General features: G+C 40.8%; 1 protein-coding gene across 6 annotated transcripts in view; it reads left to right on the top strand.

Annotated features, from left to right (window-relative positions):
• ITGB6 (integrin subunit beta 6) overlaps positions 1-21,686 on the top strand; it is a 133,913-nt gene that overhangs the window by 41,766 nt on the left and 70,461 nt on the right. Inside the window, exons 2-7 of one of the 6 annotated variants that reach the window (XM_032286507.1) lie at positions 13,062-13,147; positions 13,634-13,686; positions 13,857-14,269; positions 15,009-15,088; positions 16,461-16,665; positions 17,242-17,488. In XM_032286507.1, coding sequence (XP_032142398.1) covers positions 14,209-14,269; positions 15,009-15,088; positions 16,461-16,665; positions 17,242-17,488 — 593 coding nt within the window. In that variant the 5' untranslated portion in view covers positions 13,062-13,147; positions 13,634-13,686; positions 13,857-14,208. Of the gene's footprint in view, positions 1-13,061; positions 13,687-13,757; positions 14,270-15,008; positions 15,089-16,460; positions 16,666-17,241; positions 17,489-21,686 lie in introns of those variants that run through there. The other 5 variants (XM_032286510.1, XM_032286509.1, XM_032286512.1 and 2 more) reach the window with 5 other exon arrangements.

Genomic DNA, 21,686 nt, shown 5'->3' with positions numbered 1-21,686 from the left:
GGGTTGGCCCTAAATCCGAAGATAAGTGTCCTTATAAGAAGAGGAAAAGACACAGAGGAGAACGCCAGAAGAGATGGTCACGTGAAGATGAGGCATCAAAACGATGCATCTACGAGTCAAGGTATGCCAAGAAGTGCCCGCAGCCCCCGGAAGCTAGGGAGGGGCTGGGAACCGCTTCTCCTCCAGAGCGTCCAGAAGGAAGCAGCCCTGCCCACAGCTTGCTTTCAGGCTTCTGCCTCCCTGAACTCGGTGCGAGAAATTCATTTCTGTTGTTTTAGACCACCCAGGGCTCTGAGAATCAGGGAGCTGTTGTTCTCGTATTGAAAACTGTCTGTCTGACTCTGGCCAGTGCCTGACTACCAGTGGAGCCCCTGCGTCAGGTGTGCACACCACCCTGATACTCTGCTGCCTGGGCAAATGAGCCACTCAAGTTGAATAACACTATAAAGGTAACACTAGTTAGTATTAAGGTTAGCCACCTGCCTACATTCAGACTACCTGGATTTGAGGCCAACTTTTCCACTGAGTGCCTATGAGACTGTGAGCAAGTTATTCAACCTGAGTCATTTCCTTTTTCTTCTGTAACATGGGGAGAATTCAAGAGGAGTCTTGAACAGAGAAAAAAGACATTTGGTAAAAGTGAAGGAAGTCTGAAAAAAGGATGGACTTTAGACAATAATAATGTATCAATTTTGGTTTATTAATTGTAACAAATGGGCTGGGCACAGTGGCTTACACCTGTAATCCCAGCACTCTGAGAGGTCAAGGTAGGCAGATCATCTAAGGTTAGGAGTTTGAGACCAGCCTGGCCATCATGGTAAAACCCGGTCTCTACCAAAAATACAAAAATTAGCCAGACGTGATAGCACTCGCCTGTAATCCCAGCTACTCAGGAGGCTGAGGCAGGAGAACTGCTTGAACCCAGGAGGCAGAGGTTGCAGGGAGCCGAGATTGTGCCACTGCACTCCAGCCTGGGCGACAGTGTGAGAGACTCTGTCTCAAAAAACAAATTGTAACGAATGTACCATATTAACGTAAGACATTAATAATAGGGAAGTCTGGCTATGGGGTATATAGGAAATGTACTAGTCTAAAACTCTTCTAAAATATTAAATTACATATTATTATTTAAATGGAGAAAATATCAGTACCTTGCCTCACATTGTGATAAAGATTTATAACAGTATTTGGCATATTATAAGAGACAGTGTTAGTAATTATGGCTTTAGTTCTGTTATCAGGAACAAGGAATTCGTACTTGCAATATTCCATGAAACAGGCTAACTAATTTGTTTAAAGTGAGAGTATGAGATGTATTTAGAGGAAATTTGTCTGAAAATGTTATTGTAACTGTAATTTGACTAATTCCAAAGCTAAGTAAAGCCAATGTAGTAACTAAACATTGTGTCATGCTCAGTGTTTCCTGGTTTTTAGATCAACCAGAAACTGTGATTTCTGACTACTGCTGTACTTGCTTGCAGCTCATGTGAACAAGATCTACCTTATTTATCTGAGAAAAATGGAACAAAATAGAAAGGTTCACAAATTGCAAATATGTCTTCTTTTTGTTTCCTGTCTGCTACTGGATTCCATTTTTAAAATACCTACATCCTATTTTATTTTTTCCTTAGAAAATCAAGCAGAATGAATTGCAGTGACCCTTTACTATTTTGACCCCACAAAGTGGACAAATGACCCCTTTTGTATATACACATACTCATTCAGATTCCTGCAACAATAAAAGAAGCACACTCTTGACAAAACTCGTCATTTTAAGAAGTGAAGATTTTCCAGAATGACTGTGTCAACAGAAGAAAGCTAAATTCATTCAGATTGTTCCCACCTTGCCTGATGCCTGCATCGTCAGAAAGCAGCGGAAAACCCAAGTTTGGAACAAAATGCTGCACAGTTTCTCACCTGAAGAGATGCTTCCTACCCTAGGGAGAGAATGCCATTTCCTTAAGGGAGCTACTCTTCTGGACCTTCTGCAAGTAAGATGAGTAGGTGGAGAAACAGGCAAATGACAGCTTGAGGATGGGCTGTTGTAGCAAAAAGAAAGAGACCAAGGGCAGACTCAAGCAACAACTGGAATCCTCTGCCCAGAGAAGGACACAGGAAAACAATAGATAGCCCTGCCCTAAATTTGTTTCACAAAGGGAACCAGTCTACGTCATTCAGTAACAAAACTGCAGTATCTGTGCTTTAGCCACCAGGTTAACCATAACCTAGGTTATAGGGTTGGGTCTGAGTCCAGAAATATGAGTCATCACTACTGCAAGTGTTTTATCTGAACTGTTATCAAAATGGACCTCCTCTCTGGAGTTTCCTGAGAAAAAGAATTGCCTCCTGGAAAGTCCATCTTGAAAGATGTTTGAATTGGAGAATGCACACAAAAGGCAGCAGTAAATAAATGAATTCACACCCGGGTTTTCCTAAGAAATCTGACTACAATATTATCATAGGATAATGAAAATAGTTTTTTGTTTAATTGTTAAACAAAAGTAAGCAATTTTCTTCCCTGTGTGTCTTCTTAAAGTGTTTAATAGGTTAATGTGCATTGTGAGTTTCTGATGGAGGATTTAATAGTCTATATTAAATAAACTGTAGGAACATTTCATTATCAGGGCAAGGATTAACAGCTGTCTTCAGATCACAGTTTAGGGAGCTGTGCTCCTCCTCCAGCAACATTCATAAAAATAAATCCTTCTGTTGGTTGAGTTAACATTTAAATCCTGTCTTTTTTGGTTGCCTAAAAGTTAGGGACTAAACAATTTCAAGACCCATCTATACCATGCAACAAATGTCCAATAATCTACCAAGGTCTGGACTGAGACCAGAGCTGACAACTGCATTTTCCACGTGACCGAGTCTTACTCTATTGGTGTCCAAGATAATTTTATTAGCTCATAAGGAATGTTTGCCCCTGCCCCAAAAAGCTCCCTCAATACTTGCAACTAACAGCAATTGTATTTTATCAAAAAAATTAATTATCTGTGTTTTGATTGAAGCTTTAAAACATCGAACTCCTTGATATAAAGAAAATGATTCACTTCTTTCCTTTAATAAATGTGGAAACTACTGTTGAGCCTCTCACTACAGCATGACTTGGTTGTTACACTCTCAACCGCTAGGGGGTGCTAGGAGGGGGCTCTGGGCTTATGAGCTGCAAGGATCCACCCAGAGTAGTCAGGAGGCAGCAGATTGCAGCACGGGCAGGTGGTTTTCCTTCTTCCCCAAACAAGCCTCGCATCTGACTGCTCAGTGGAGCCACTTTTTGTCTGGAAGCAATTATGCCCAACAATATATAGATTCGCTACATCTGTTGTGGTGTAAAAATCCAACACACCTTCTAATCAGAGGCCAGCTGAATTTGCTTTAAAGGCTTTTCTTCTTTCTCCACTTCTAATCCTTGAGATGTTAGCAGGTTAATGACGTTTTGATTAGCTAGTTAGAGTAATTTATTGTTTAGCCTTATTAACGATTAGGGTGTTCACATCATACCCAATCCTTTACTCTATTTGATTCCCTGAAAACTCACTGACAGGATTCACTGAGTGCCATGTGAAACAATCAGAAAAGTTCATAAAATGCCCGTTAAAAGTAATAAATCCTCCACGGACGCCCAAGGATGCGACTCAAACATGATCACTGGCTGAGGCAGGAGGATCACCTGAGGCCTAGTGATTTAGACCAGCCTGGGCAACAAAGTGAGACCTCCATCTCTACAAAAAAATGTTTTCAATTAGCTGGGCATGGTGGCACGTGCCTGTAGTCCCAGCTACTCAGGGGTCTGAGGTGGGAGGATTGCTTGAGCCCTGAAGTTTAAGGCTGCATTGAGCTAGGATTATGCCACTGCACTCTAGCCCAGTGATAGATAGAGTGAGACCCTGTCTAAAATAGATAAAATAAAAAATAATAATTACTGGTTGCCATTTCTCCCAGCTTTTTATAAGGATATAGCTTTTCCTATTGTTGCAGCTGCATAAATTGCATCTTTAAGGTCAAAAGAAGTTTGATGTCCTTCCACTTTGCAAGGAATTTTTAAAAGTAAAACATATCCGTCTCCTTCTTACAAGGAGTATTTTTTTAAACTGCTAGAGGAGACTCTTGCTACTGAAACTGACCCCAATTAGTCTACCAGCATAGCTAGAAAGAACTCTAGGACCACAGGTTTTCTTTTGCAACCAAAATGCAAAGTCATGGGGAATTCCAGAACAGAAGATGCCGGCTGATCCTCCACTGGACGGAAGGAATGTTTACACAGCATACAAATGGTCTCCATAAAGCAATGGCCTGCATATTTCAGACTTTTCTGGTTGTACCATGGAATGAATGCCTGTTGCAGAGTTATGACTCTTCATGACCCTCTGGGTTGTTAGAGCAGATCAGAGCTCACGATGCCTCTGCTGATGAGCAGATGGTATACTCCCTCTGAAACAGCTGGAGTACCCTGGTGGTGACGGTGGGGTTATTGATCCAGGGCCTTAATAACTGCTAGAGTCATTGTTGATCCCTTGATTTCTCTCCCTCCCTATGAGGAATCTGTTTGTAAATCCTGTCTATCCTGGAAATATCCAGAATCCAAACACTTCTCACTACCTCCCTTACTTCCACCATAGTCCAAGCTGTCATCATCTCTGCTGAAATAGCCTCCAATAAGGCCTCCCAGCTTCCCTCCCTATCACCTTATAGTCTGTGCATCCTTGCCGCATTATAAGCTACATCATGTCTAACAAAAACTCCATAAAAGCTTCCCTTCTCACTCAAGATACAAATGTAGAGCCCTGACCATTGCCCCTCCTCCCAGCCCCTCTTCATGAGCTTCCCTCTTCCCTTTGCCTCTCTGGCCCATCTCCCCTGGCCTCCTTGAGTTTACCCACTCACTCTGCTCCAGCCTCTCTCACCACCTTGCTTGTCCACAAATCCTCCTGCCCCAAGGCCTTGCAACTGCTCTTCCCATGGGCAGGACTGCCTGTCCTCCAGAGAGCCCTGGACGCCCTCCCTCCTTTCCCCAGGGCTCTGCCTAAACAGGACCTCAGCAGAGAAGCTTTGCTGGCCGCCCCACCTCATGCACTCTCTGACCTCTTCTCATCCTTTATTTTCTCAGCATTTGTCACCATCTGACATCTTTATTTGTTCATGTGTTTCTTGTCTTTCTCTCTCGCTGGAATGTAAGCTCCATGAGGCAGAGACCCTGTCGGTTTTAATCAACACTGTGCTCTCAGAACAGTGCCCGGTCCATCGTGGGGTCTCCACAGGCAGCTGCTGAAGCAGTGAATGAGTAAATGAAAAAAGAAGGCTCAGCAGCTCTGCAAGCTGTGAGTGAACAAACCACTTGGCAATCAGTGTCTGTTCACACGACGTCTTGCTATTTGCTTCACAGTTAGGAAAAAGGGGCCTAAAGAGTCTAGTTCTCAGAGTCAAGTTGGAATAAATTCACATCCCATGGTATTTTCTGGAAAATCTTGTCTTTGGATTTATTCCACAAACTAAAAGACAGAAAGAGTTCACCTCTTTTAAACTTCAGTGTAAGCTCTGAACCCTGACTGTGGGGGCCTCTGGAGCAGACCTAACTCACAGGACAAGCTCCCTGTAGCTGGCAGTATGACTGCCGGGCATGGGGTGGGGTGTGGTTGGTAACTGTGACAAGCCAGGGAGGGGCAGCAGGGGGTGCCTGTGGCTCAGGGACCGGAGTTCATCCTGAGTCATCTCCCAGTCACAGGAAATGCCCACGGCCACACTCTCTTGAACTCAATATCAGGCCTGGCTTGTGACCAGTGGGCTTTGCTTTCCCTGAAGGGCCAGGCAACATGTTCTGTTTCATTTTGTTTTTAAGAGATCTGTCTTGACCTCAAATCAGAGAAAAAATGGTACAATCCAGGACCACATCTTTGATTTTTGGTGGCTGCAGGATAAACAACAAACTAACCCAGAAGGAAACTGCTAGACACCGAGCTAGAGCTGGAACCAGAGTTCTGAACTAGAGAGGCAAACGTTTTTCCAAGTTCCTTGTGGAATTTCACTATTGGCATCTTTTTGAGGATTCTTTGTACACCTCTTATCTACCAGGAGGCAGTTCGCAGGGTGATTCTGAACTCGGGTGGGAGGGTAGCAGCCTGTCTCCAGGGCCCTCTTTTCTGAGCAATGGGGTGATCTTGGGAAAGTTGTGTAGCTTTTCCATGCCTCAGTTTCCTTATCTGGTAAAAGAATAGTCCCCATTTTATTGGGGCCTTGTGAGAACAAATTAGGGGGACCCTAATACAATATTTTTTTGGGGGGGGGACAGAGTTTCGCTCTTGTTACCCAGGCTGGAATGCAATGGCGCGATCTCGGCTCACCGCAACCTCCGCCTCCTGGGTTCAGGCAATTCTCCTGCCTCAGCCTCCCGAGTAGCTGGGATTACAGGCACGTGCCACCATGCCCAGCTAATTTTTTGTATTTTTAGTAGAGACGGGGTTTCACCATGTTGACCAGGATGGTCTCGATCTCTTGACCTTGTGATCCACCCGCCTCGGCCTCCCAAAGTCCTAATACAATATTTAACGATGCCTGGCACTTGGTAAGTGCTCATTAAAATGAGCAATAATAAACATGTGTCCCGAGTGAAATCAAAGAAGGGTTTACAGGAAACTGAGGGAGCTTCAGCCCAGGTTCCAGTGTGCACAGGTGTCTGGGAGTATCTGGGAGCTGTGGGTGTATCTGGGAGCTGCGGGTGGCTCCAGATGGGATGGAAGCCAGATTACCATCAGGAAGCATTTTTCAGAAAGCATTTCTGGTGAATTGCCTGAGGTGATGTCAAGAAACAAAGGGACTGGAATTTTCAAGCTTTCAGTAATTTGCTATTGCGGGTTTCCCCCCTCACTTGAAATACATACACACTTTCAACACATGGTTTATTTCCAATTTTGCATTCTTTTCTCTCTCTCTTTTTTTTTTTTTTTTTTTTTTTTGAGAGAGAGTCTCACTCTGTCACCCAGGCTGGAGTGCAGTGGTACAATCTTGGCTCACTGCAACCTCTGCCTCCCAGTTTCAAGTGATTCTCCTGCCTCAGCCTCCCAAGTAACTGGAACTACAGGCGCATGCCACCATGCCTGGCTAATTTTTGTATATTTTGTGGAGATGCAGTTTCACATTTTGGCCAGGCTGGTCTACAAGCCGTGACCTCAAGAAATCCACCTGCCTCGGTCTCCCAAGGTGCTGGGATTACAGGCATGAGCCACCACGCCCAGCCTGCATTCAATTTCTTAAAGAGGGTCTCCCAAAAGGTATAATCTCTAGGCCCCACAAAACCTGGACTCATCTCAAAATGTATTTAATTACACCATTTATAAAATATGTTTCCCGATGGTGATCTGACTTCCATCCCACCTGGAGCCACCTGCAGCTCCCGGATACTCTTCGCCATTTTCCCAGAAGGTGGATACTGTCCCTTTCTCATAGTCTAGAAACGAAAGTGTTGAGAGATAATCACTCTCCCCACAGATAGACAAGAGGATCTGGCAGGACTACAATTTGAACTCAGGACTGCCTGCATCCAAAACCAAACTCTTCCCACTTCACTCAGCTTCTTCCCATTATGGGCATCATGAAGGCTTTACAAAGTAAGTGCCAGACTCAAACAAATATCCCTACACCAACCTTAATTGCAGTACTCTTCACAAGGACCAAAAGCTGGAAACAACCTGAATGTCCATTGACAGATGGTTAGGCTATCAAAATGTGGTCTATCCAAACAGTGGAATATTATTCAGCCTTTAAAAGGAAGGAAATGCTGACACATGCTACTACCTGGATGAACCCCAAAGACATTATGCTAATGTGAAATAAGCCATTGTCACAAAAGGACAAATATTATATGATTCCACTTCTGTGATGCACCTGGAGTAGTCCGACTCACAGAGAGAGAATGTAGCATGGTGGGTGCTGGGGGTTGGTGGGGGAAATGGACAGTTATTGTTTCATGGGTGAGGAGTTTCTGTTTGGGCTGATGAAAAAGTTCTGGAGATGGTTGGTGGGGAGGGTGCCATAGCAGTATAAATGCTTTTAATGCCACCAAGTCAAATACTTAAAAATTGTTAAAATGATATATTTTATGTTATGTATATTTTACTGCAATAAACAAAATAGGAAATTCCAGCCTAGAATGAGAGGTTTAGGCCACACAACATTCCTTTAGCACTTAGCACCTGTGGGCATTGTGAACAAGGATGACAGGAAAGTGTTACACATCCTTCTTTAAGGGAATCTTTCTGAAGGTCTCAAAAAATGGAACAAATGTACCTGCTTCCAGATTGCTTACTCTACCGTCATGCATGACCACAAGACGGCCACAGAATTCTGCAAACATCCCACTGTGGAAAGCATCATACTCAGAGCTACCTTAGAGTGAGACCCAGAGACAAAGCAGCCATTTACGTTGCCTTCTTTTAGCTACTCACAATGAAACATTTGCACAGAAAGACACCTGGAGGTGGAAGACTTGTCAATGGCACTTGAGATGAAGCAGGCAGCACAGCAAGGCCGGCCCAAGAGCAGACAGCCATGACTAAAGTCCCCAGGGTTCCAGTTGGTTCCCAGCCAGGTTGACTCAGGATTTCCTCTCCCAGGAGTGTTGTGAAGTGCCCCAGGGCAGGCCCACCTGGGGCCTGGCCTGTCTTTCTTTGATGTGGATGAATGGCTGGGTCCAGGAGAGACACAAGCTAAACGCAGTGACTCAGACTCTGGTTCACTGGCTTTCTGGTCAGGGCACTGCAGAAGACAGCCCATTTCTAAGTCTCAGAAGTCAGGGCCAGCAGAAGGGTGGAGTGCAGAGGCTCTGCATCCCCGCTCTAAGCTGCTCTGTCCACCCCCATGCTGCTTAGCTGAGGCTCCTTGAGGAGGGTCAGACTCCCAGATGGAGTCACAGCCCTGAGACTGATACTCTGAGCAGTCTGGATGGTAGGATTCTATCTGATGAGCCTGACCAGCCTGTCTGAAAGTGTAGATAGTATGACAGAACCTTTGGATGTTAAGGAATATAAGATCCTCTCAACCACCCACAAGTAAGGGGAATTTGCTATAAGAATACACATTGCTTTAAAAGGGACAGGATCCTGGGGAGAGCCAGGTCTCCAAGAGATCCAAGCTGGATGGGCATTTGGGATCCATGGCAGCTCTAGGCCTGGGCCGTGCTCCTTCCCCCCAACAGAGTGAGTGTGTAGATCTGACTCTAGTGCTCTTCAGTTCACGTGGCTCAGGGCCCTTCTCTGCTGATTGCATATTGATCCTCTCATCTCCCACCCCATGTAGCTTTCTTCTGCCTCCATGTAGCTGCCAAGTCCTCCTAACATTGATTCTGGAAGCACCTTGTTCCCTCCAACCTGATGCCCTCTCTCCATACATCCTGCCTGCTTTGCCTCCCATTACCAAACTCCTGATTTTGCATCTGTATTTCCCATTTCAGATTCTACATACACAGAAACAGAGGTAAGTAATCCGGATGGCATGGCTAAGAAGACACAGTTTTCATTTGGGGGACTTTATAAGATGCTAACATCTCATGGATTAGCTGCTCACAGGACAGGCAGGGCCGCCACCCTCCGCAGCGGTGTGGATGTGGTACTTTCCAAAAGGGCACCAGGCACCACCCTCAGGAAGCAAGGCTATGTCTTCTCAGTGCCTTGCCCCTTGGCACAAATTAGCCAGCAGTCCCAAAGTAAAAACAGAGTGGATAGATATTCTTTCATAACATTATTCTACTTTACGCTGTCTCAAATTCCTCCCTGCCTTTTCTTCATCCTGCATTTTAAGCCATTTCTCAGCTTTTGGCACAACCCAAGCAGGGAACACATTTTCCCTTTCCTGGTCGTATTATTTACCTTTCTAAACCATTCATTCATTTACTCATCTATTTACTCAATATCCGTTGAATACCTGCGTCGTAACTGGTGAAATACTAGACAATGAAGACTTTAAATTCACCCATCTTCTCAATAAACGTTAATTGACTGCTTACAAAGTGCCAGGCATTGTGTTACTTGCTGGGAATAGAAAGATGACTAAGACACAGTTGCTGTGTGATACATAGCAAAAACTGAATAAATATTTTCTGAGGAAAGGCAAGTATTTTGACAATTACAAGCAGAGCAAAAAGGGCTATCCTGGGGAATGTCCACAGGAAGACAGGCCAAGAGAGACAAGAAAGGTATTCCTGCAGACACTAATGTCTACACTGAGACCTGCAGGGCAAGCTGAATTAGCCAAGTGAGAGGCATGAGAGGGAGCCCAAGGCCTGCAGGAAGAACAAATGGTTTGTGGGAAGGCTCGCAAGTTAGGAAGGGTGTGCTCTGGAGGGGCAGCCATGGGGGACAGAGAATAAATAAATCAGTGTGATTATGATTCTAGGAACTGAGATGGAAGTCTTTATGTGGGATGGCACAACTCCATTTAAAGACATGGTCAAATTATAGTTTTGGAGTTCTCCTAGGACCTTATTGCTGTCTGCATCCAATTGTCAGAAGGACATGGAGATGGTCTGGAAGGCATGTGTACAACTTCCGCTCATATTCATATTCTGTTGGCAAGAGCTGGTCATTGGGATTTTCTTAACTACAGAAGAGGCCGCAAGAGGTAATCTGTATTCCCAGGAAGGAGAGATTATTGGTGGCAGCTAAAACCATGGAGAGTTTCCAGGGAGTGGCATATCCAGAGCTGGGCAGCCACTCCTGATCCAGCTCCTCTAGAGTGCCTGCTAGTGGCTGCCAGGGAAATCTGCCGGCAGACAGACAACTCAGGACCTGGGGAAACCTCTGGAGCCCAGGGCAGCACTTGTCAGTCCAAGGCAGTTTTGTGGGATGCAAGATCTTTTCTTCCAAAGTGAGGTTTGAAAGTTGTGTGTTCAATCTCCAGACCGAGGTGGATTTTCAGTAGGAGATTGTCAAGAACTATGAAGGTCCTGAACTTTTACCTGACTGGAAAGCTGACAAGTTAGCTTGTCATGGATTCATGGGTACTAATGGAGACATGAGATGCCTGGGTCATAGAAAAAGAACTTTTTAATTCAGAGCAATCACAGTGGTCAGAGTGTCATCACATTTTTTTTCACCTGTTCTCCAATACCATTTCCCACAGGATGACACAAAAGAAAAAGGTGACACCTGCACATGTAGTAGGATGTGATATAAGAGAAGAACTTTGAGTTTGGGGAACCTGAACCTTTCATAATGGGCAGTAAACAGGCCTGCTTTTTTTCTGGAGATTGACACTGTCTCTATCTTCCAAAGCTCTAAGCAATTTTTCCTTTTCCCTAAAGTGGGACACTCTATTTTCAAAGGCTGTTCACTTTATAAACATCCTAGAAACGACAGTCTAGAAAAAAAGGCAGCCAGAGCCTCTGCTTGTAAAATGCACAGAAATATGAGAGACACTTGAATTTGTCTCCCAACAAAGACAGGTTCCTCTTTAGCAAGGTAGAGTGTTCTTTAGATAGAAGCTTTCTTCACTAAATCCTTCTCTTGATCTCTAGATCTTCCCTATATACATTTACCTCCTGGGGGATCTCATTCAGCCACATATCTCTGAACTCCATCAGGCTTATATCTTTAAATCCATGCTGATAATCTCCGATTTACAATTTGCACTTTAACATTGCCCCCATTTCCAGACCTAGATATCAAACTGCCTATATGGCGCCTTCACTTGGTTGTCTTCTCGCCATCTGAAACTTACCGTGTTCTTGATCCTCATCCTCCACATGAAACCTGATCCTTCCTCAATGTAACCCCTCTCAATAAAAAGTATCACTCAGTTGTGCCAGCCAGAAACCTCTTTCTTTCATATTCACATCCAATCTATAAGGACAGCCAGGTTTCAAAATAGATCTTGAATCTGATCACCTCTCTCCTCCTGCACCACCTTCACCCTGGTCCCAGCCACCATTGTCTCTGTTCTTAACAGCCATGTATTCCTTTCCTATCTTGCCCCATTCACCTTCCAATCTTGCCCTATACATTCTAACTTCTGCAGCAGCCAGTGTGGTTCTTCTGAAATGTAAATTAAACAATATCATTTCTCTGCTTTCAACCTTCCAATGACACTCAAGGCATAGAACAAAATTCAAGGTCAAGATTACATATGATCTGACCTCTGCCCCCAAACCTGATCACCTTGTCTCTGTCCCTTCTTGTATTCCACTTGCCCTTGAAAACACCTGCCATTGGGCTGTCTCGGGCCTTTGTACTTAGCTGTGTTGTCAGAGTCATCTAGTGCTCTCTCAGATGCCGGTTGGTCTGGGACACCCTCCCTGACTACTGAAAAGAAAACAGCACACTCTCTTGCCCCTCTTTCCTTTTACCCAGACTTATTATGACTCATAGCCCTGGCTACTCCCTGATGTTAGGAGTCTATCTTCATTGACTGCCCTGCAGCCTAGAATATATGCTGCATGGATCGAGGGCTTGGTTGTGTTCACTGATGTAGCCTCTGCTTCAAAAATAATATTTGACAGAAAGTAAATACTCAATAAGTACTTGTTGAATGAATGGATAAATTAATGAATAATAGTTAATACTGGATTTTTAAAATGACAGTAACAGAGACACAAATAATTGGTGCCTTGATCTTTCTTCTTCAAGTTAAATAAAATAATTTTATATAAATTGTCTCCCAAAATGCATATCTTCCAATTCTTCAATAATTCTGGATTGTTACTGCAGAATTCTTGCCATGTTTTTCCAGGTTCTTGGACATGATGGAGTTCAAAACTGAACATAATATAGGCATCAGAGAAAAGCCTAAGTAGTCTATAATTAGCTTCTCTCTTTTTATGGTGTATTTTATTTTAAAAATTATTTTATTTTCATTTTTATTTTTGTGGGTATATGGTAGGTGTATATATCTGTGGGGTACACGAGATGTTTTGGTACAGGCATTCAATGTGTAATAATCACATCATGGAAAGTAGGGTACCCATCCCCTCAAGCATTTATCCTTTGTGTTATAAAAACCCATTTATACTCTTTTAGTTATTTTTAAATGTACAGTTAAATTATGGTTGACCATAGTCCAATTCCCTCTGTTTACAGGTTTTGCATGCTTACCTAGGAATGCTCCTTGAAAAGATAATCTCCTCGGACATAAAAGCCCAGCCACAAAAAAAAGTCTCTCTAAGGTCAGCAGTTTCGAGATGACGAAGTGAAAATTTGATTCTAATCTGTTCACGGACTCTACAAATCCCAAAATGTCTTCCTGAAGAACCCAATGGGGGGAGAATACAAACAACCTCATGAACTTAGCTATTGATCATATATATTTTGAATTGTCACTCTTTCACTCAACAAATAAATGTCTCCCATGTGCCAAATCATGGACTAAAAGTTGGAACAGCACATTGCAAAGAGAACTGGTTCCCTAGCCTGAGGGTTTCAGAATCTTGGGCACCGTCGTTTCTGTTTTCATCTTTGTTGTCGTTGTTTTAAGACATTCTTATTTTTATTTTCTTTGATTTTTATATGTTATGGTTATTTCCAATAACATTTTTAAGAATTTTTTACTTATAAAAATATATTTCATTTAATTTGAAAAATAAGGAAACAGCACTTTGCTTTTCCTAGCCTGCTTTCTCATTTACTGTAAGACAATGATTTTTCTTTTTCAGGGTTTATTTCCATTCTTTGCAAAGGATTTAACAATGAAATACAAAAATCTCAGGTATTTTCATTTAGCTCATTTTTTACTTTTCTTACATATAGGCTATATGTTTTATTTAATATCTTTACTATTTACATTAAATTAAAATTATTTTAGAAATGACTATATTTCAATTGCTGTTTTGACATTTCATTGATCAATATTTCCCTAAAGATATTAACTTTCTCTAGGATACAGAGAAACTAACAGAACTTACACAAAAATTTCTACTGAATGAATTTCCCCACCTTCTTGGTGATTGTACACCTGCCTTCCTTATAAGGAGAACAAGGAAGTAAATCACGTTGAAGTTGCTTTTAAACACAGCTTTTCTGCTTTACCTGTCCAGGTAGCCTCTGTTTTCATTTCAGTCTTAATGAAAACACTCTAAATCACATCTCAAGTTTCTTTTCAAAGCAGTGTAAGTAGTATTTAAAATGTTATACTTCAAGAAAGAAAAACTTTAACGATACTCAGCTTTGGTCTTGAAACACTGAAGGTAATTCATTTTTTAATCGGTCTGCACAGCAAGAACTGAAACGAATGGGGATTGAACTGCTTTGCCTGTTCTTTCTATTTCTAGGAAGGAATGATCATGTACAAGGTAAGACCAGTGTTCTCCGATATATTGCTTTCATGGTATGCTTGACAAACCTGTCATTTGGTTCAGAAAGTAGATCTGAAGTCATTTTTTATTTGATCTGTTCCATTGCTCTTTTGTCACTGAGTGAACACTTTACAAATTACAGGCAAACAGCGGGCAGTTCCCATAGCGAATGCTGTAGGCTTAAGGTAAATAAATACAAAGGTTGCACAGGCATTTTAAAGAGGAGAATTAAATAGCATTACTGCCCTATAGGACTTAGTGCCATTGTAATAACCATTTTGAAACTTTTCTATTTTATTCTACCACAAGATCTTCCACTTAAGAGTAATAATCTTGAAAGAGAAAAAGGACTTATTTCAAAAACAGAAATACCTCATTTAAGAGAGAAGCATTTTTTAATGGATGCAAGTAATTTTTAAAAATTACAGTGGCACATATTGGCTAATAATAAATAGGATAATTCTATATTTGTGAACTTCCACATTTTAAGAAAAAAGAGGATGATAATTTCAGCTTGAAAGACATACATACTTTTTAATATATGTACACATGTTTTACATGTGATAGATGTAAAATACAAACTTTTATGTGACTTGCTAACATTTCGAGGAATGATCTTGGATACTAAAATTAACTTTGATGTTGTTTTGTTCAAGTAATTTAAGAGCTATCAGTCTGATAAATGGAATGAGTGAAAGTGTACTTAATTCCTGCGTCTTGCTGGGTCTACACCTAGGTGGCTGTACCCTGGGAGGTGCAGAAACCTGTGAAGACTGCCTGCTCATTGGACCTCAGTGTGCCTGGTGTGCTCAGGAGGTAAAACGAATGACCTCAGCGTGTTTTTAAAACTTGTCTGCAGTTACACTCATGTTAATTTCTTCAGAGATAGTTCTGACTGTGTCTTGCTTTTTGTGGAATTACACGAGTAAAACAAATCAGGAAAGGAGAAGGTGAGCATTGGTGGATCAAAATGGCATTCATGTGATTACTTTCAAAAACAATTTATAGAAGGAGTGGATGTCAAATTATTCTGAAAAAATTCTTAACTTGGGATTTTTCATTTTACCTGGTTCCTTCTCTTATTGTAAAACCATTTCTAACTGGTTACATGTAAAATATGGAGTTTGTCTGGATAATCAGAGACCATGGAGATGATATTTTCTAAAGTTAAACATACATTTGATGTTCATATTATAGTTGTATTCCATCTGGTACCGGGATCCATTCTGAACTACTACTAGCTTCTAAGACATGTGTTCTAGGTTTGGGGCAAATATTACTTGTCAGACATGATCCAGATCTTTTAAAAATTAAATTTTCATAAATTCAGTGACTCTGTACCACACCAATGAAAAAGTTCCAAACAGGCTCTCCTTATCTGGTCAAACTGAAAACCATGTGAAAGCAGTATGAAGATGATTGGGGACTATGCAGCAAGCCATCCTAAGACACTAGAGAGCGATGTCTAATTGATTCATGGTGAGAAAGACAGGCATTAGCTCTCTGAATTTTAAAACAAGTCTCTACCCACTGGATCTCATAAAGATAATCTAAACATAAATCAAATCATGCGAATGCCAAGTTCAGCGAAAGCTGAGTAGCATGCTCAAAGAGAAACAAACCTCGACACCAAACTCAGAACTGGGCTCCACCTGTAGAAACCCAAATTCCGAGTTCAGTGTATATCCATGAAGGGCGGCCTCACAGACAAGAGAGCACAAATGCAGCTCACTCCCCTACCACAGCCTTGACCGATGCAGCCACAAACAAAAGTCCAAGAGAATTATGCTTTTTTCGAGTTCCTGTATCAAAGCAGGAAAATATACAAGGAAAATCTATGAACCTCACTGTTTCAAGGATCTGGTCATGGCCTGGGAAGAAGCTTTAAAGAAGTGAGCTTAAGACGCACACATACACGCGCGCAGGCACACAACTGTTACATGAATTCAATTGAATATAATTAAAAGGAGATGCCAGGTTTACTCAGACTTTTACTGGCAGAATTCTCTGGTTATTCGCCTATAACTTAACTTCAGACCTATAATCAATGTTAGTCATGTAGGCATACAACATGGCAAGATGCTTAACTAGCAAAGTATGCAGAAAAACTTTCAATTGCTGGTATCTTTTAAGAAATTCAGTGTTGTTTTCTTTTTCTAGTTATTTTTTTTTCTTTTTTCTTTTTTAGAATTTTACCCGTCCATCTGGAGTTGGTGAAAGGTGTGATACCCCAGCAAACCTATTAGCTAAAGGATGTCAATTAAACTTCATCGAAAACCCTGTCTCCCAAGTAGAAATACTTAAAAATAAGCCTCTCAGTGTAGGCACACAGAAAAATAGTTCTGACATTGTTCAGATTGCGCCTCAAAGCTTGATCCTTAAGTTGAGACCAGGTATGTTAGGATTTGGCTCATGTAAATAGATCTAATGTCATTTATGGTAATTCTTCTACTCCACTAATGTGTCTTGTATTGTATTACATATCATTGATTATTATGCCTCGAATTTCCCATTCTTAAGGAAATAGAAAATTGCTAGGCTCACACTTTTCTTTATTCACATTGGTCCCTGGCACTCCAAATGTGTTACTAAAGAAGCCTTCTCTAATAGTAACCATTTAAATTACTCAAATGTTGCTAAGGCTTACCTCACATTTCTTCAAGGGTTGTAATGTAGATTTAAACTCTCTTTTATTTGATTCCTCTTTTCTAAAACGGCGCACAAAAAATTCAGCTTATCTTCTATCTAAATGGATGCTAGCTCTCCCAAGGAGATATAAAATATCCTAACTTATCCTCCAGTAGTTCTAAACTCCCCGCTGAAAAAGTTTCATGGGTTGGTTCATTTAGGATCTTGACTTTCAGTAAGTTCTTTCTGATGTGCAATAGCCAGCTGACCCAGCAATTGGCCAGTTGCAAATGAATCTCAGTGTGTTTTTCTGGGTTTGCTTTTCCTGTTGGGCTTTGCAGGTGGTGCGCAGACTCTGCAAGTGCATGTCCGCCAGACCGAGGACTATCCAGTGGATTTGTATTACCTCATGGACCTCTCCGCCTCCATGGATGATGACCTCCACACAATCAAGGAGCTGGGCTCCCGGCTTTCCAAGGAGATGTCTAAATTAACCAGCAACTTTAGACTGGGCTTCGGATCATTTGTGGAAAAACCTGTATCCCCTTTTGTGAAAACAACACCAGAAGAAATTGCCAACCCTTGCAGGTAAGTAAATTATTCTCTTGGCATCTTCGTGCACTGATTTTTTGTGGAGATACCCCGGCTCTAAGCTGCACTTGCCAGGAGCTTGCTAACTCCCTGGCATTTCTGCCTTGTCTGGTTGGATCTCAGCAGTTCTCTCCAGTGCCTAGGTTGCTTGGAGTGGAGGGGAGGTCATCTGAACTACATGGTTCTAGCGGTGGGTTCTTGCAGCCTCTGCATCTGCCTCCCAGTGTAGGGCAGGATGTAGGAAACCAGAATGTGTGTTATGCAGACAAAGGGACCAAGGCTTTCACCATAGGCTCCACTGGATGGTACCTCACCCAGTCTCTCACACACTTTCTAGTCTCAGTGGCCACCACTTTCTGAGGTTATTGGAGAATAACCTTCACTTTCCCAGAATGTTTCTCCACAACAATGACTTCGGGCAAAATAATAATTTTTGCAACTTTCTCCGATGTACTTTGGGAAATATTTATTTCTCCTATTGCTAGGAGAAGGCCTGGGCAGCCTTCACAGCTATTAAATTCAGTAGTAAATGACTTCATAGGCAATGACTCCATTCTAATATGTTATAATAAGCTATTAAAATCACATATTATGCAGGTGATGGTGGAGGACAAATTGCTTTGTGATGGCTTACCTGTTAAGTGAATGACATGTTCAGAAACAAAGTATTTAATATTCTCCTATTGAAAAACAGCTACTATATGCTCTATGCCAGACCTTGTGCTGACGGTTTTACATACATGACCTCATACAGTCTTCATAACAGCAGGTTAAAGCTTAATAACACCAGCCCTATACTCAGAAAAAATAAGAGGCTCTGAGAGATTAGCTATTTGCCCAAGGCCAAATGACTAACCCATGATCTGTACCAATATTCAATTTGTCCCCAAAGCAAGCCCATTACTACTATACATCTAATATATATGAAATAATTTTCCAAATGTTTACTGGCTTATAATACTTTTATACACCAAAAGCATCAATCTCTATAAAAGATAAATAGCTTTTATTATACCATTTAAAAAAATCTCAATGTAGCTCCCAACTACAATCCAACATAATCAAAAATAATTAAACCATAAAAGAAACTTATCAATGATTTTAACACTTAAAAATTCTGTTTGGTTTTAAATATCTGCGATGGTGGCTTAAAAAGGGAGGTTTTTTGTTTGTTTGTTTGTTTTTGAGATGGAGTTTCACTCTGTCGCCCAGGCTGCAGTGCAGTGGTGTGATCTCAGCTCACTGCAATTTCTGCCTCCTGGGTTCAAGCAATTCTCCTGCATCAGCCTCCTGAGTAACCGAGATTACAGGCGCCCACTGCCACGCCTGGCTAATTTTTGTAGTTTTAGTAGTGACTGGGTTTCGCTATGTTGGCCAGGCTGTTCTCAAACTCCTGACCTCAAGTGATCCACCTGCCTTGGCCTCCCAAAGTGCTGGGACTACCGGCATGAGCCACTGTGCCCAGCCAATATTTTCTTCTCTTTTTTTATATAAGGACCAGAGGAAGGCCATTCAGGGCTGTATGGCAGATTCATAAACAAGAGGAATCCAGGCCTTTTTCTGCTCTCTGCTTCACCATTATTGACACTTGTATTTTATCTTCATGGTCCAAGAATGGTGCCGGGGCATTAATCATCACTTCTTCATTTCAGTTAGGAGGAAAGGAGGAAAATAGGGGCAATAAGGACACTGTCTGCCCACTCCCCCACAATTCCTTGTGAGGTATAGTTGACATGCCTAAAATGCACAGATGGAAAATGTTTAATTTGATGTGTTTTGATGGTTAAATATACCATTGCAATCAGTATCCAAAACATGATGTAGAATATTTCCATCACCTCAGAAATTTCCCATTACAGTCAGTTCTATTACTTCAGAGGCAACCACTTTCCGATGTCTATAATTTATATTGGTTTTGCCTATTCCTGAATTTTATATAAATACGTAATGTAGTATACGCCCTCTGTGTTTGGCTTCTTTGGTTCAACATAATGTTTTCAAGATTTACCTATGATTTTTGTATGTATCAGGAGTTTGCTTCTCTTTGTTTCAGTTAATAATCTATTGTATTTATTTACTATATTTTGTTTACTCATTCTTTCATTGGAGGACATTTGGGTTGTTTCTATTCTAGGGGGCTATTATGAAAAGGCTGCTGTGAGCACTTGCATTGAAGTCTTTGCATGGATATATGCTTTTACTTCTTTTCAATAGACACCTAAACTGGAATTGCTGAACCGTATGATACTTCTAATTTTTAAAGAAACTGCCAAATTGTTTTCCAAAATGAATGTACCATTTTGCATTTCCGTCAGCAGTGTGACAAGGTTCCAGATATTCTACATCCTTCCTGACACTTGATGTTGTCAGTTTTTAAAATTTTAGACATTCTAATAGGTGTGCAGTAGTATCTCATTGTAGCTTTAATTTGCATCTCCTTAATGATGAATAATGTTGAGCACCTTTTCCTGTGTTTATTTGCCATTCCAATTTATTTTTTGAAGCTTCTTTTGAAATCTTTTGAAACCTAAGATTAGACTATCTTTCCAACATTGTGTGGTAAGAGTACTTTATATATGCTGGATACAAGTTTTCTGTCAAATACATTTTGCCAAATATATACATATATTTGTCAAAAATATTCTCTCCCAGTTTATGGCTTATATTTTAATTTTTCTGAAAATGCCTTTGGTCAAGCAAAACTTTTTAATTTTGATGAAGCCCAGCTTATTAATTTTTAATTTTATAGTGTTTTTTATGTCCTAATAAATTTTTGCTTACTGTAAAGGTCACAAAGACTCCTCTTATATTTTCTTCTCGAAGCTTTGTGGTTAATGTGATTACATTTAGGCTTCTGATCTCAAATTAGTTTTTGTATTTGGAATGAGAAAAAAAGGTCTAGATTGATTTTTTTGTTTCCATAGAGATATCTAGTTGTTCAAGCACTATTTGTTAGACAAGATTTTCCTTTCCACATTGAGTTATCTTAATGTCTTTGTTGACAAGCAATTGACCATATATGTGTGAGTCTAATTCTGGACACTATTCTGTTTCATTGATCCATTGAATATAACCACGTAACCACTAATGCCTCACTACCTCCCTTACTGTAGCTTTATAGACAGTCTTGAAATCAGGAGCATAAGTCCTCCAACTTGTCCCTTCATTTTGTTTATCCTAGATCCTTGACATTTCCATATAAATTTTAGAATCAACTTGTCAATTTCTTCAAAACATATGCTGAGATTTTTATTGAGTCAACATTGAAACCATAGATCAATTTGTGGGGATATTGAACATGTGACACGTATTGAATTTTCCAATCATTTTACATGACATATATCTTCATTCATTCAGATCTTGTTTAATTTCTCAGCGCAATGTTCTATCATTTTCGAGGTAGATATCTTGCACATGTTTTGTTTTACTTATTTCTAGGGACATTTAAAATGTTTTATTTTCAAATTCTTTTTGGATAGCATATAGAAATACAATTGATTTTACATACTCACTTTGTATCCTGCAAACTTTATATTAATTTTCTCTTTAGTTCTAGTGTGGTTTTTATAGATTCCTTAGAATTTTCTGTGTATATGATGATGTCATCTGTGAATAACAACTTCTTTTTCTCCAATGTCTATGCTTCCTCTTTATTATTTCTGACCTTATTGCATTGGCTTGGATCTCTAGTATTCTTTTAAATATAGGTAGTAGGCGAGGACAACCTAGTCATCTTCATGATCTTAGGGAGAAAAGATCAATGTTTCACCATATGTTGTTAGCTAGTGGTTTTTTATTTCCTTTCATCAGATCAAGGAAATTATCTTCTATTCCTTGCTTGGTAGGTTTTTGTTTTTTTTTTTTTAATTATAAATGGTTGTTAAATTTTATTTCCCAACTTAAGGGGTTTTGCCAGAAATTTTACTCAATACCTTAGACTTGCATCCAATTGGCTGGCACTCAGTTACACGACCAGTTAACTACAAAGGAAGCACATTACTACCTGCCCCTCCAAAATCAGCATTTTGTCATGAGACAGAAAAAGGTGGCATCTAAGATCAGTTCCTGCAACACTGAATACATAGAATAAAAAGTAAGGTATGATTATTGTTATTAATTGCTTATTTCACTTGTAAAGGGAAATAAGCTTGGGGCTAGCAACCTCTTAAATACCTATCATAAAAGCATTGCTAAT

The sequence above is a fragment of the Sapajus apella genome, unplaced genomic scaffold, assembly GCF_009761245.1.
Source record: "Sapajus apella isolate SASKATOON/1434 unplaced genomic scaffold, GSC_monkey_1.0 scaffold18, whole genome shotgun sequence".
NCBI lineage: Eukaryota > Metazoa > Chordata > Mammalia > Primates > Cebidae > Sapajus > Sapajus apella.
The sequence above is the reverse complement of the archived record's forward strand: the minus strand, read 5'-3'. Positions and strand labels throughout refer to the sequence as shown.